This window comes from Cervus canadensis, chromosome 1, assembly GCF_019320065.1.
Source record: "Cervus canadensis isolate Bull #8, Minnesota chromosome 1, ASM1932006v1, whole genome shotgun sequence".
Lineage (NCBI taxonomy): Eukaryota > Metazoa > Chordata > Mammalia > Artiodactyla > Cervidae > Cervus > Cervus canadensis.
Genome location: NC_057386.1, coordinates 15,716,456 through 15,732,057, shown reverse-complemented (window position 1 = coordinate 15,732,057; position 15,602 = coordinate 15,716,456). Strand labels below are relative to the sequence as shown.

General features: G+C 46.4%; 1 protein-coding gene and 1 pseudogene across 1 annotated transcript; one reads left to right on the top strand and one right to left on the bottom strand.

Annotated features, from left to right (window-relative positions):
- Nucleotides 1–5,013: 5,013 nt before the first annotated feature.
- Nucleotides 5,014–5,782, bottom strand: LOC122439938 (eukaryotic translation initiation factor 1A, X-chromosomal). Its single transcript, XM_043465543.1, has one exon. The coding sequence runs from the start codon at nucleotides 5,564–5,566 to the stop codon at nucleotides 5,132–5,134; it is 435 nt and encodes a 144-aa protein (XP_043321478.1). The 5' UTR covers nucleotides 5,567–5,782; the 3' UTR covers nucleotides 5,014–5,131.
- LOC122437421 lies at nucleotides 5,565–11,718 on the top strand (annotated as a pseudogene).
- Nucleotides 11,719–15,602: the final 3,884 nt, after the last annotated feature.

Here is a 15,602-nt window from a genome sequence, read left to right as displayed (position 1 = left end):
CCCTTATCCTAGTACCTGCCTATGCTTTGAGTTTAGGTATATAAAAGTTGAGCCTTTATCTTTCCTTCCTGCCCACCCCCGCATCCCTTTACCACTTAGCCATATGTCAAGCTCTCTTTTTATCGGTCAAGCTAACTTGAACTCTGTAAGGGACTTTGCATAATTTTTCAGTCTTGGAATCACTAATGAGGGGCAGTAGACAATTAAACATGATCAGGGTAGATTAAAGTATGACCTCAGTGCCACTCAGAAAAACACAGGCTGCCTGGGCTTTCAGTCTGACTCTCTTGACCCTCTTCAGGCAAGAAAAGTGCTGTGTTGGCTGGGAAGGTAGCTCCACATATGAAACTGCTCAGGAAGTTGTGTGGTTTACATTCGAGTCTAGCAGAGTAGTGTTTCTGAAACTGATCTTTCTAAGTAATGTTAATTTGGCTGAGGAGACAGATTCAACATTGTTTAAAAAAAGAGGGACAGTTTGATTTGAGATGGGTGCGCCAGAGCTATCAGAGAGGAGCTGTGTTCCTGACGGCATGGCCCAGGGTCAGGTTGTGACACTATTCCCTGGAGACCTTGGGTTCTCATGGCTCAGAAGTGATTCATCTCCTGATTGTGCGTGCTTCATCTTGAACCTGGCCTTTGCTGATGCTGTCAAACCTATTGCTTTGCAATGGGTCCACTGCCTGTCTTCACATGAGTTCATACTCTCCTGGGCTCTGGCTGGGAAATTAGGACCTTGGAAACTTAGCAGGAAAGGGAAAATCTAATGTGCTAGGACATACTACTTTCCTCGAATTGATTCCTATCTTTGATTAAAGGTGTTACTTTAGTAGTGGGGGGCACTTTTATCTGTGACTTAAAAGATGGACTCAGGACTAACAGCTGCTTTCACTCCGTTCGCAAAGGCCTGTTTGGTTTGTGGCTGCAGCTGCTATTTTCAGAGCTGAGTTGCATTGATGCGTTGCACATTTTTATATGCTTCTTAATTCGGTGTGCAGGTTGATTTGGGAACCTGGGTTGAGGGGTGGGAGGAGTGCTGGTGATAAATTTTGCCAGTGAAAAAGCCGAAATGGTGTGTCACGGCTACCTCTCTTTATTCCAATGAATTTCTAAGGTTCGAGATTGGGTATGGATTGTCTCTTGCCTGTAGTCAGTGGGATGTACTGCATGACCAAGTTAGGGGACCAACAGCCACAGTCAAATTCCACCCTCTGGGGGTGCCCCCTGAGACACAGTAGCCAGTAACCTTGACCAAGGGCGCAAACTTGGCCTCTTCACCTTGAGGGAAGCCCCAGATTGCATACCTAGAGAATCCCCATGGACAAAAAAGCCTGGTAGGCTATAACCAATGGGGTTGTCAAGAGTCAGACACGACTGAGTAAGCACATACATTCATTCCCTATCTTCCTTTCTCCGATTTTGGATTTCTTCATTAAACCTTAAATATCACCTCCCTTCTCCACCAAAAACGAAAGAAAGAAAAAAATATATATCCTTAGAAGGAACCATACTTGAAACCTTTAAGACAGCAATAGCTTGTTAGAGAAATGCCTCCACAGGGAGGAGCAGGATGGAAGAAAAGCCCTCTGATGCACTGTGCTGCCAGTGAACCCCCTACTCCCTCCTCAGCCTTGCTTCCCATTACTCAACATTTATTGTCTGATTAAGGCTGACACTCAGTGGAGTCCACTAAATGATGAATTTCTTGGGGGAGCTTTGTATTCTCAACACTTAGCCAAGTGGCAAACACCTGACCCACAGTCGTGCAGAGATACGTGAAGACTGAATAACTAAATAGCTTCTTCCTGCCATGCCCTCATCCCCCTCAATAGATATGCATCGACACCCAGTTTGTATTTAACTTCAAGAGACTGCAGTGTACAGGGCTTTGATTGCAAGCATCAGCAGCAGCTCAAGCTGGCTTAGGGAGAAGACAGAAGGTAGAAGGACATGGGGTGTCTCATGGACCCCTAGGTAGAAAGGTAGAGGGGCCTGGGAGCCCTAGGAAGTGTGTACTCCCCAGAATCCTCCAGTCTGGCGAAGGACCTTCCCTGCTGTTCAGTCCACTTGTAGGAAGTGACTATAGCCCAGCTCCTAATGCCGATGTCTTTGTGTACTGAGTGTGTCTACGTGTGTGTATACAGGTGCCAGAATGGGATTACAGACCAAGCAGAGTCTCTAAAAGGCTTCCACAGAACACCATTTTTGTGACATGTGGGCACCAACATTATTCACTTGATCTTTTTAAATTACTTACAGTTTTAAACTTATTTTTAAAGGAAACTTTATATCACTATGATAAATGTAACATAAGTATCATTCATCATGAGCAAAAGTCTTTTTAAAAAGTAAATAAACAAAAACAAGAATAATATAAGTTCTGTCTGGATCCGATTGCTGGTGAAAGGCCCTGAGCCCCAGTCCTGGAAACCTCACAGTGAACAGAGCAGAGTCACAGCTCTCTCTTGGAGCTCATGTTTGGATGGGGTGATCCCAACAATATAAACCCATACAACATGAATCAGGTGGGCATGTACCAGGAAGATTCAAACAGAGTAGGAAGGATACAGAGGTGGCAGGGAGCAGGGGAAAGGGCCCTCTGAGGTGGGGTGACATCCTTCATGGGATGTGTGAGGGCAGAGCCTTCAAGACCAAAGGAACAGCCATTGCATCACAGAGAGAAACTTCCGGGACCATTGCTTACTCTTGTAATAAGTGTATCTGCCTTCAGCACATTTTAATAAGAGTATTACCCAAACTGACTAAGCAACGAGTAAGAATAATTACTTGTCTCCTTCAGAACCCTCAGGTCCAGGATCTGGATTCTTTCTTCTCGGTTCATTTAGGGACTATTAAAATTATGCAGGCAGCCCAACTCACAAGAGTCTGGTACATAAATGAGGATTATTGATCTGTGATCTGAGGCATGACTGACAAGCCAAGGGGATCTCCCCAGGAAAGGAAGCTGCTGCTTGAGAAACTGAAGATCAGAAGTTGATTGTTAAAAATACACTATAAACTGGGGGGAAAAAAAGAATACACCAGAGTCTAGGAGTCCGTGCTACAAAGAGAAGCTCCCGTTCAGCCATGGCGCTGTCCACACCAGTGAGGCAACAACAGAGCAGATCTGTAGTAACACTACCTAGCATCTGTTTAAACCTTAATACTCTTTAAAAAGGCTTTTCATATGTTTAATCCTCACAGCACCCCTGTGAAGTATCAGTATAATCATCGCCTTTTTACAGATGAGGAAATCTGAAGTTCAAGGAGAATAAACAGTTTACCAAGGACATACAACTATTGTTAATCGTTAAAGTAATTAGCCTAAGATTAAGGAGGGGAGGTTTGATATAAATGATATTTGACATAGGGGTTTAAACATTCTTGGCTCCAACCAGCTGTGCCTGCCTGGGAACATGCCACACCTGCTCAGAGGTTAATCCTGTCCCCTGCCATGTGGGGAGCATGAGGAGGAGAGGGGCACTGCCCAAACCCCCCACCCCACCCCCCACCCCCCGCCACGCCTTCCAGGGGAAAGGAGAACACTGCAACTGTCAGAAGTGTGATATCAATACAGCTCTGAAAAGTCCATGAAATCAGCTACATTATGTTGGTTGTGCAACACTGTACAATTTGCAACTTTTTCATCAAAATAGAAAAATTTTAATCTACCGCATTTACTCTGTGTCTTAGGGCCCTGCCGGCAAGGCTCGGCCTGGGGTGAAGGGAGGAGCCCTTCATCTTCCCAAGGCTGTCTGCTGGGCTGGGGCCAGTGTCATGGGCTGTGTCCTGTGGAGTGGCACCGTGCCGGCTGCTCAGAAGGGCCCACACCAAGTTCGATGCTCTGCTGTCACCATCTTAAAATTCTTAACAATTTTTTAACAAGGGCCCCAGTCCTGCTCCTGCTTCTGTCTTGCTGCTTCTTCCTCCCTCTTCCTCCTTCCTCAGTAAAAAGGGGTCTTCTCTTTTCTTTTTTGGCCACACTGAGAGGCACGCAAAACTATCCCAACCCAGGCCCCCTGCAGTGGAAGAATGGAGTCTTAACCACTGGACCACCAGGGAAGTCCAAGAGGGGTCTTCTCTTGACTTATTTTTTCCCTTCCTATGTTGTTAGGTGTCCTTGATAGCCTGGGGTTGGGTCTTCTCACCAGGGAGGACCCCTGCCCACCGTGGCTTTTTCTGCCTTTCCAAGCCCTTCTCTTCCCTCCCATCAGTTGGGCCTTCCAGACACGCCCAGCCTGGACACCTGGGCTCACACTGACTGCTCCTGGAAGGACTCTGCACACGCTCCATCTTCTCATGACTGCTGCCTTCTTCTCATTCAGGGCTCAGCTCCAACCTTCCCCTCTGAGGTTCCTTTCCCACCAGCGACCTTATCCTGTGCCACTGCCACTCCTCAGAGCCCTCCGCTGCTCTCACTTCCACCACATTATGAGGCTTTATCGTATTCATGACACCTGGAACCATTATTTATTGATTGTCTGCCTCTAGACTGTAAGCTCCTTGGGTTCAAGAGATTTTGTCTGCTTTGTTCACAGTGGTATCCTGCACATAGTTGGTGCTCAATGTTTACTGGTTGGATGAGTACACACAATGTCACTCAGGTGCCGGGTCCCTATAGAGATCAGGCATCAAGGCAAAGAAAGTCAAGTTCTAGCATCTAATCCAGCGAGAAATAGTGGAGGGCTCCTCTGACAGTCCAGTGGTTGGGACCCTGGGCTTCCACTGCAGGCAGGGGGCATGGGTTCGATCCCTGGTCAGGGAACTCCACCTGCTGTGCAGTGCCCCCAAAAAGAAATTAGTGGGACTGGAGGTGGAGTGCATGCGGGTAGCCCAGGGACTGTGGACAGAGGTTCCCATAAATGTTTCTCAGGAGCCAGGCACACCTGGAAAGAGCAGGGGCCAGAACCTGCAAGACAGCAAAGCTGCCAGCTCCCTAAGGAGGAGGCCCACTCAGGGTGGGTTCATGATAACAGAGGCTGCAACAGAGTGAACAAGCTGTTCCACTCTGAATCTTTTTTTTTTTTTTTTTTTGCAATGCTCATGAACTTTTATTTAACGAGTCACAGTCAAAATCCAAACTGTTGAACAATCTTCAGAGAAAACTGGAATGTGCAAGGCTGAGTCCGCCGCTTTAGATATCATCAATGTCTTCATCATCATCTCCGATGTCATCAAACTGGATCTCATCATCATCTCCAGGACCGAATGTATCAGTTTCATTGATTTTAGCATGTTCTGGAAGCTCGCCGTACGCCTTCAGACTTCTAGCCTCATCTGCATTGTATTTTAGAATCACATCAGCTTTATTATCCTGGTAGTCCCGTAGACCAACCAATATAATGTCTGAGGTATTAATCCAGACCTTCTTTCTCAGTTTCCCTCTGATGTGACACAATCTTTTAACACCATCGAAGCACATAGCTTCCAGTCGTCCGTTTCCCAACATTTTGATTACTTGGGCATACTCTTGTCCATCTTCTTTGAACACGAGCTCTCTCTTTTCAGATTCATTCTCATTCTTGCCTCTGCGTCTGTTTTTACCTCCTTTACCTTTATTCTTAGGCATGGCGCTGACGACGCACTTGAGGCGTCTCCGACTTCTCTCCGAGTGGCGGCGGCGACTCCTTCGAAGGGAGACGCGTGAGATAGGGTGACACGAACCGGCTGCGAGAGACCGGGTCGCGTCTGCGGGAGTCTAGCGATGGACGCCTCCTGAGAACCGCCTTCGCCGACTGAGCCGCAGCAAATGGCGTCGCGACTGCTCGCGTCCGTTAACCCCGCCTCCCCACTCTGAATCTTTAAATGCCACCAGCACTCGGATAATTCCCAAATCTATGCCACAAGCTAAGGATGTCACTTGAGCCTTGAACTGGTTTATCTAAATGCCTCCTGACACCTCTTTCCCCTAGAAAACCCTCAGGCACCATAAATTCGGTCTGTCCAAAGCACATACCAGGGTTGAAATCCTGGGATCACTGTTTCATTTGTTCTCTGCTTCATCTTGGCCCCATTACTGGGTTCTCAGTTTCCTTAACTGTCAGTCAGGTATAAAAAATAATCCAGCAGCCCAAGCAGCCCCCTATAACTTAGCAGCCCCCTGTAGCAGCCCCCACTATAACTTGCAGAGAACAGCATTGAAAGCCAACCTCTGTAGACTATTCTGTATTTACAAGACTACTTTGTGTAAGACACACTTTACCATATATTGTATATTTAGCAGTTATATAGGTGGTATGTCCCCAGGTAACTTTTGCCTGGAGAGAATAACCATGTGTTAGTAAGTGAGTCTGTAGCAGGAAGCACTGATCTACATTTCTTCTCTAAAGTCCCAGAGAGCAGTGAAGAGGAGATAAAACCTTCAAGCTTTTGATGAGTTTCAGGTTGTTGCCTTCAGCCAGGGTCAGCTTCTTCATGAGGCACGGGGCACAGTCTCCTTTGCAGTGCAGTGACTTGGGCCCATCAGCTTTTAGGGGCTTTTGAAAGCATTTTTAATTTTGGTTTATTTTAAAACCAGAAGAGGGGAATTCCCTGGTGGCCCAGTGGTCAGGACTCTGAGCTTTTACTGCTGAGGGCCAAGGTTTGATCCCTGATCAGGGGACTAAGATCCCACAAGCCCACAAGCTGCACCATGCAGCCAAAGATTATGTTTTTTTAAAAAATAAATTAAAAAAAAACAACACCAGAAAGAAAAAATGAACAGTATAATAATGAACATATGATAATGAAGGCAGCCTCGATTACGTTTGTTTTTATACCAATCAGTTCAGTTCAGTTCAGTCGCTCAGTCATATCCGACTCTTTACGACCCCATGGACTGCAGGATGCCAGGCCTCCCTGTCCATCACCAACTCCAGGAGTTCACCCAAACTCATGTCCATTGAGTCAGTGATGCCATCCAACCATCTCATCCTCTGTTGTCCCCTTCTCCTCCTGCCTTCAATCTTTCCCAGCAACAGGGTCTTTTCAAATGAGTCAGGTCTGATTTCCTTTCAGATGGACTGGTTGGATCTCCTTGCAGACCAAGGGACTCTCAAGAGTCTTCTCCAACACCACAGTTCAAACCATCAATTCTTCAACGCTCAGCTTTCTTTATAGTCCAACTCTCACATCCATACATGACCATTGCAAAAACCATACCTTTGACTAGACAAAGGTATTTGTTGACAAAATAATGTCTCTGCTTTTAATTTATTTATTTTTGTCTCTGCTTTTTAATATGCTGTCTAGGTTGGTCATAACTTTTCTTAGGACTGACTGGTTTGACCTCCATGCTGTCCAAGAGACTCTCAACAGTCTTCTCCAGCACCACAATTCAAAAGCATCAATTCTTCAGCTCTGCCATGGGCAATGTTGAGACCCAGAGTAAGGGTGTAGCAGCCAGAGGCAAGAACCTGGAGAAACAAAAGCCCTGAGGTGGGGAATTTTAGGCATTTAAAGAGCTAAAGGGAGGTGGGGATAGGGTCACCAGAAAGAATGGTGGAGGAAGTTGGAAAGAGGACTAGACCACCAAGGGCCTTGTAAACCCTGCTGAGTTAGGATGTTTTCTTATTACAGGGAGAAAGGTGTGGGAGAGTTTTAGGAGAGGGAGTGATCTGACCTGAATTACAATTTTAAAAGATTAGTGTTTAGCTCTGCTGAAAAATATGTTGTGGGAGGGTGGGGCAATCAGAAGGAGCAGTCTGGAGGCTCCCGGGTGATGCAGGCAGCTAAGGGGGTACTAAACGTCGGAGGTGGCTAGAAAGATGGAGGGATGGGGGTTCAGAGGGGACCTAGTGGTTGTGGGGCTGCTGAGGGAGGAGTGGAATCAGGACAGATGATAGATGAGGTGAGGGTTGTTGTTGTTGGTCATGAGCTCAGTCGTGTCCCATTCTTTGCGACCCCGTAGACTGCAGTATGCCAGGCCTCCCTGGCCTTCTCCGTCTCCCAGAGCTTGCTTAAACCCATGTCCTTTGAGTCAGTGATGCCATCCAACAGTCTCATCTGTCACCCCCTTCTCCTTCTTTCAATCTTTCCCAGCATCAGGGTCTTTTCTAATGAATCAGCTCTTCACATTAGGTGACCAAAGTATTGGAGCTTCAGCATCAGCGCTTCTAATGAATATTCAGGATTGATTTCCTTTAGGATTGACTAGTTTGATCTCCTTGCAGTCCAAGGGACTCTCAAGAGCCTTCTCCAACACCACAGTTCAAAAGCATCAATTCTTAGGCAGGATAGAGGCGCTCAGCTTTTTTTATGGTCCAACTCTCACATCCATACATGACTAGTGGAAAAACCATGGCTTTGACTATACAGACCTTTGTTGGCAGAGTAATATCTCTGCTTTTTAATAAGCTATCTAGGTTTGTCATAGCTTTTCTTCCAAGGAGCAGTAAGAGTCTTTTAATTTCATGGCTGCAGTCACCATCTGCAGTGATTTGGGGACTCAAGAAAATAAAATCTGTCACTGTTTCCATTGTTTCTTCATCTATTTGTCATGAAGTGATGGGACCGGATGCCATGATCTTACTTTTTTGAATGTCGAGTTTTAAACCAGCTTTTTCACTCTCCCCTTTCACTTTCATCAAGAGGTGCTTTAGTTCCTCTTCGCTTTTTACCATAGAGGTGGTGTCATCTGCATATCTGATATTTCTCCTGGCAATCTTGATTCCAGCTTGTGCTTCATCCAGCATGGCATTTCTCATGGTATACTCTGCATATAAGTTAAATAAACACCTTGAGCAGAGGTGAGGGGATTGCTGTTATTGAATGAGAAAGAAGACCTCTTTAAGACCTCTATTTGGATGTGTTAAGTTGGTGTGTTGGTGCCATGTCACAGGGGAGATGCTGAGAAGAAAGTAGAGGAGTACTTGGACCTGGGGCTTCCCTGGACCTGGTGGCTCAGGTGGCAAAGAATCTTCCTGCAATGCAGGAGACCTGGTTTTGATCCCTGGGTTGGGATGATTTCCTGAAGAAGAAAATGACAACCCACTCCAGTGTTCTTGCCTGGGAAATCCCATGGATAGAGAAACTTGGTGGGCTACAGTCCATGGGGTCGCAAAGAGTCAGACCCAACTGAGCTACTAACATACATACATGGGGCTGGATTCGGGGGATATCAAGCTTCGATGCTGGAAGTATGGGTGGCATCAGCATGCAGCTGGTATTAAAGCCACCAGCCTAGATGAGACCACCTGGGAACTGAAGAGGAAGGGCCCAGAACAATGACCTGCGTTCCCCCAACATTCATAGGACTGGTGGAAGGGAAGGATCAAGGAAGGAGGGGGCAAACTGAATGTGTGGTGAGGCAGAAGCCCAGCAGAGACTGCTGTGAGTGACACCTGGCCAATGCCAGAGAAGGTCTTTTAGGTTTGGTGAAGAAGTCACCCTGACTGTAGGCAGTCTGAGTGGAGTGGTGGAAATGGAAGTTAAATTTGGGCGGGCCTGTTCCTTACCTGATCTGGATTAAAAAGTAGCTATGGAGGACCTTTGGGTGTCAAATGAGGAAATATGAAATGGACTTTGTATTAGATTATTGTGTCAGCATTCAATGTCTTGGATGTGATAATGGTCTGCAGTTATGATACAGGAGGGAAGAGGGCAGGGCACAACCTTTAGAAGAATGATGTAACCATTGAGGATACAACAAAAACTAATTAGAGCTGATTAGGCCCAAGATGGTGGGAGATTCGACTTCCAGTGGACCTTGAGCCTTGTTATACCCTCCCTGTGGTGTGTTGTTGTTCAGTCTCTCAGTCGTGTCCAGCTCTTTGCGACCCCATGAACTGCAGCACGCCAGGCTTCCCTGTTCTTCACCATCTCCCAGGGCTTGCCCAAACTCGTGTCTGTTGAGTCAGTGATGCCATCCAATCATCTCATCCTCTGTTGTCCCCATATATGAGCATCCACATGGCACACTCAGACTTCCTGGGTGGTCCAGTGGTTAGGACTCTTCACTTTCAGTGCCATGGACAGGGTTGAATCACTGGTCAGGGAACTAAGATCTCACAAGCCAAGCAGCGTGACAAAAAAAAAAAAAAAAACCTACCCCATATTTTGGGTCACTCTCACCTTTTGAGGTAGATGGCATTCTGTCTGTGGAAAATGTATCTCTAAATATCCTCTTCTTAGCTATGACTTTGCCTCTTGCTGAATTACTTCTGCACTAAGACATTAAGAACCTAAGCTTCATTAAATCCTGAGACCAGATGTGCAATCTCAGTTAAAAGACAGTGGGTTCAAGTCCCAGTCTGAGTTTTGGCTGGGTTGGAGTTCGATCTGAGTTGTGCAGTTTCAGTTATGTAAGAGAGGTCTGACTCTTAGGAGATACACGTTTTAGTGTTTATTGGAATATTTAGGGTTGAAGGAGCAAAATGCCGGGAACTTTCAAGTGGTTCAACAATAGCAACAAATTATACATGTATATTGGAGAAGGAGATGGAAACCCACTCCAGTGTTCTTGCCTAGAGAATTCCACGGACAGAGAAGCCTGGCAGGCTACAGTCCATGGGGTCACAGAGAGTCAGACATGACTGAGTGACTAACATATATGTATCTGTCTGTATTATGTAAAATATATATAAATCATTTGTATGTTATATATGGGCTTCCCAGTTAGCTCTAGTGGTAGAGAACTCACCTGCCAATGCAGGAGACATAGGAGACTCAGGTTCAATCCCTGGGTTGGGAAGATTCCCCTGGAGGAGGGCATGGCAACCCACTCATTATTCTTGTCTAGAGAATCCCATGCACAGAGGAGCCTGGCAGGCTAATGTCCACAGGGTCACAAAGAGTCAGACATGACTGAAATGACTTAGCACGCACACCTGCATGTTATATATAGGTATGTGTATAGGTATATTATTTATTAGAAAGAGATAGCACATGTGGCAGAATGATAATTGGAAAATCTAGGTGAGGGGTAGTTCAATAGATTTTCAACTTTTCTGTAGGTTTAAATTTTTACTTAATGAGCTGGCAGGGCTGTGTTCCAGCCCTGTTGGTTGTTTGACCTGAGGCATCCAGCACTGGTGCCTGCAGGCTGTGGGGTGGGGCCAGGTTTTGGTACCTCCAGGAGAGCTCATGCAGGTCCGTGTTCCCAGTACATTTGTCATCAGTCTCCTTGTCCCCACAATGAGCCCCGGTTGCCCCCCACACACACACCCACAACCCCTGCGCTCCCCCCACCCAGGAGACCCTCTATGACCCGAAGTTTTTGAAGAGCTGGATGATCCAAGTAGCAGGTCATTTTCCCTCAAATAATCTCTTTGATTTTGGATATGAAGTTCAGCCACAGTGGGAGTCACATGACTAGACACTATCTGACCATCAGAATTTGGGATCTCAACAAGGAAAACCACCCCTTTGAGACTTACCTGGTTCACAACAGTAAGCTGTGCTCTGGCTTGGAAAACGACTGCATTTTTGAGTTGAGTGTGTGTGCAATGGGTCAGACAGTCTCATCACAACAGCTACTACAACAACTTGAGAATATTTGACTGAAACACCAACCGCGATGTTACACTTAAGGCCTCGAGGGAAAACAGCAAACCCCAAGCTATCCTAAAAAACAAGCCTGGGAGGCAAGCAGGGAAAAAGACATCAGTGTCAACTTTAGTAAAAAGTTCTGGACTTTAGTAAAAAAAGATCTTGCTTACAGCTCAGCATCCTTCAGAAAATATTGTAGCAGTGACAAATAACCTATATGTATTCCAGTTATTACTTAATAATCTCATATACTGAGTACTAGTTAAACATGTTCCTAAATGTTTCTTTGGATGTTCATTTGATGGATCAGCCTTATCTTCCCTCTGCTGGAAACAATTGGGAAAGAATTCCGCGGAGTTCAACTTTTCCAAATCCCCAGCTCTAAGAAACTTTGTCAAATCCAACAGGTTCTGGGACATTTCTGTTTAGAATTGAGAACTGTCAGCTAACAGAAATTATTCCATAGCTGACTTGAATTTCTGATGCTTTTATTGCCCCATTTCCTCTGGTGGATCCAGTGTTTTGTTTCTAGGTGTCTGCAGAGATAAAAATGAGATCATACTGTTTAAAGAGAAAAAAATATGTGTTTTTTTGAATTAAGCAATTGGAAAATTTCAACTAAAAATAAATACCCATTTACTATCAAAAAAAAAAAAAAGAGTGAACAGCAGGTGAAGAGGAAGTGGAAACAGCCAAGTTGTCAAGGAGAGTTGTCCAGGTAATAGTACCTGTAGAGGACAGTGAGGTCAAGAGAGGGTTTTATACCAAAACGTTTGAAATGAGAGCCAACATAGTTGTTGACAGGAATACCCCAGTGGAAAGGGAGAAATTGATGGTATAAGAAGGGGGTGGAAGGTTCTGGGTAAAGTCCTTGGGAAGGCAGGTGAGTGGCCCCAAGCTTGGAGGCGACACTGTGCTGAGGTGCTGTGCCAGGCCCTGGGGTCAGCGGCGGGGGGCATCCTTTTCTGCAGGAAATAGGGTCTGAGGCTCTCAGCTGACAAGAATTAGGAGGGGCAAGTAGTTGTTTCAAGATGATTGGGGCACAGAGCCAAGAAAAAAATGGACACATTTGTTGTTTTGTGTCTAAGATCTGAAGGGAGATTATTCACCAGCTTAGCGAAAGGGCCAACAGAGGAGAGCGGTTAAGTCCATACACCTCTGCTACTCAGTTTTTCTATCTGTAACATGAGGGGAACTGAACCAGGGGCTCTCAAAGGATGCTGCAAACTCCTGTTCATACAAGGTCCCTTATGACCCCTGATGGGCTGCTTTTACTGAGTAGCGTGTGTTTGGCTGGTTTAAGGATTCAAGATGGCTAGTAAAAATTGGACACTTGCCTAAGAGGTTTCTAATTGAGGGTAAAAGCCAGGAGGTAAGAGAGACACTTGAAGACTACTTAAGGCTTGAGGGCACCCCGGGGGAACAAGGGGGTGGCCCAGAGGTCGTTGGGGCTCTGAGATGTCTTGACAACGTGTGGGTAAACGCAGTACGAGGTCCCTTGGAGAGTAAATTCTGCTGTCTCCGGTCTCTCACGGAAGCTGGCATCGCACAGCGTGAAATGAAACAGCACATTAATGTGATTAACACTGAATAAACCTCCATGTGTGAGCAAATATAGCATGAAGTGGGTTTAGGAATTTTAAAATGCCTATTATTAAAGACAGCCTGCAGGGCTGCAGTGGCATCCGATGACAAGCCAGAGGCTGCTACCCGCATCTAACGTTCCCATAGTCCTTTCCTTCGGCAAAGTGCGTTTGCAAGCTTCTGTGCCAGGCTCTTCCCTGATCCTCCCAGGGGGTTATCACCACTACCCATTTTATAGATGAAGAAACTAAACACATTGTCAGCAGTAGGTCTCTCAGACCGTGGAAAACAGAGACCATGGAGATCATCATCAGCTCCCCCATGGCTGGCAGATCGTTGGGAAGGGAAGGAGCCTCCAGCCCCTGAGAGCTGGCCCAGCAAACTGTGAGTTCTGTGCTAGGACCTGCACGTCTGGCTGGCGGCTGAGCATCAGGCCGTGGGCTGCAAGCCTTGCGCAGATGGTCTCACTTAGTCCTGATGACAACCCTTGGCAGTGGGTATTATTAACCCCAAGAGGAAACTGAGGGCAGACAGGTTAAATAACTTGCCAAAGGTCACCCGGCAGAATTAGGGTTCAAGTTCAGATTTGCCTGAACTGAAGTTAGTGCTCTGGACTGCCAAACTGGACTGCCAAACTGCCAAGCTGCCTTCCAGGAGGGCACAGTGTGGACTTCAGGAATTCTCGAGGCCCCTGTGCTGGAGAGTGGTCAGCACAGAGCTGAGCTCGGGTAATAGGATAGCGCCAATGTCAGTGACTATTGACTGAGGGGCTGACAGTCTGAACGGTTGTACGAGTAGAGATATCTTGTGGGGTCTTCCTCTTCCAATTGATGATTTCCCCAAAGCTTATGAATGCTTAATCTAATCAAGGGGAAAAGGCATCAGAGAATTGCAAAGCCTTTCCTTTATTAACTGTCAAGTCCAATCTGTAAGCTGTTTACGTGCCAAGGTCAGAGATCAGACTTCAGCTGCTTGCCTTTCATTCATCTGGCAAAGCCCGGAACATAAAGTTTATTGATGCAAATCTGATTGGCAGGCAGGGGTAATGAGGTGGCCAGGACAGGGAATATCTAAAGGAGTCCTAAGCCACTCGGGTCAGTCCTGCTCCCCAGTGGTGCTAACTCCACAGGCTCCAGATGACTGGCCGTAGCTCAGAGCTTTCCACACCACAGTCTAGATGAGCAGCACACATCTGGACTGTGGGCAGAGTTCACAGAGCCAGGCAAGATGGGGAGGGAAGGAGTCCTTTCTGCCTGTCTGTTAGTTTGGAAAGGAGATAGTGAAGCATGGTCTTGAAACCACACAGATCCAAGGAATTCCTGTGTCAGCCTCCACTGGAGAGGCCTGGGAATTGGGAAGAGGGAGGCACTGTTATACTTGAAGCGTTTGGCCAGCCCTGGGCTAAGTGGCTCCCTGTCTCTGGCAGGTTCCTGATGGGGCCTCCTCTGTGCCCTTCAGCAAGAGGAGGTGGGGGAGCACACAGGAGTCCATGCCTGACTCTCCACCTGCAGTGTCCTCAGGATAAAGACCAGGAGGAAGGCCCTAAGTTCCAGAAGAGGGTACTGGACCCAGGGATTGGTGCTCATGCCACTCAAGATGGGGAGCAGTCTCAAATATCATTTGTTCTTTTAAAAACATATTTGTTTGCTTATTTATTTAGCTGTGTGGGGTCTTAGCTGTGGCACATGGAATCTTTCATTGCGATGTGTCAACTTCTGTTTAGTTGATGAGCTCTGGTTCAGTAGTTGCAGTGAGGGCTTAGTTGCCCCCAGGCATGTTAGTTCACTGACCAGAGACCAAACCTTCATCTCCTGCATTCTTAACCACTGGATCATGGAATGAAAGTGAAAGTAAAGTTGCTCAGTTGTGTCCAACCCTTTGCAACCCCATGGACTGTAGCCCACCAGACTCCAATGAGATTTTCCAGGCAAGAATACTGGAGTGGTTTGCCATTTCCTTCTCCAGGGGATCTTCTCAACTCAGGGATCGAACCCAAGTCTCCCACATTGCAGGCAGACTTTACTGTCTGAGCTACCAGGGAAGTTGGATCATGGAAGGAGTCCCTCAAATATTACTCATTTTTATCAGGACCAAACTGAATTTTGCGTCATCTGAGAAAAAGCCCTGACCACAGGCCATTTTGAAAGATTTCTTAAAAAAAAATAAAAATTAAAAAAATTTAAAAAAAAAAAAGATTTCTTAATCTCTACAATTCAGTAATAGTGGTTTTCCACAGCAGTCGGCTGTCTGGATTTAACCCCCCAACACTTACACATCACAAAGCAAAAAAATAACAAAATTAAACAAACCAAATCCCCAGGCCTCGTTTTATTTCCAGTCTGGGTTCAAGGTCTAGTCTGAGCAGCGAATGCCTCCTCTCCTGGTCTGTTTCTGGACAGGCAAGGGGGCAAAGTCCCTCTTCCTCTTCTCCATGACAGGGCCAGGCCTGGGTTGTACAAAGCTCCAGAGAGAAGTGCCCACCGAGGAGCAGGGCTGGGCCAGGGCTCCAGTGGCCATGACCTCTCTCGAGTCCTGTTAGTGAATGATGAGCAATT

Coding starts and splice junctions, on each gene's coding strand:
- LOC122439938 (XM_043465543.1), bottom strand. CDS start 5,566: ATGCCTAAGAATAAAGGTAAAGGAGGTAAAAACAGACGCAGAGGCAAG.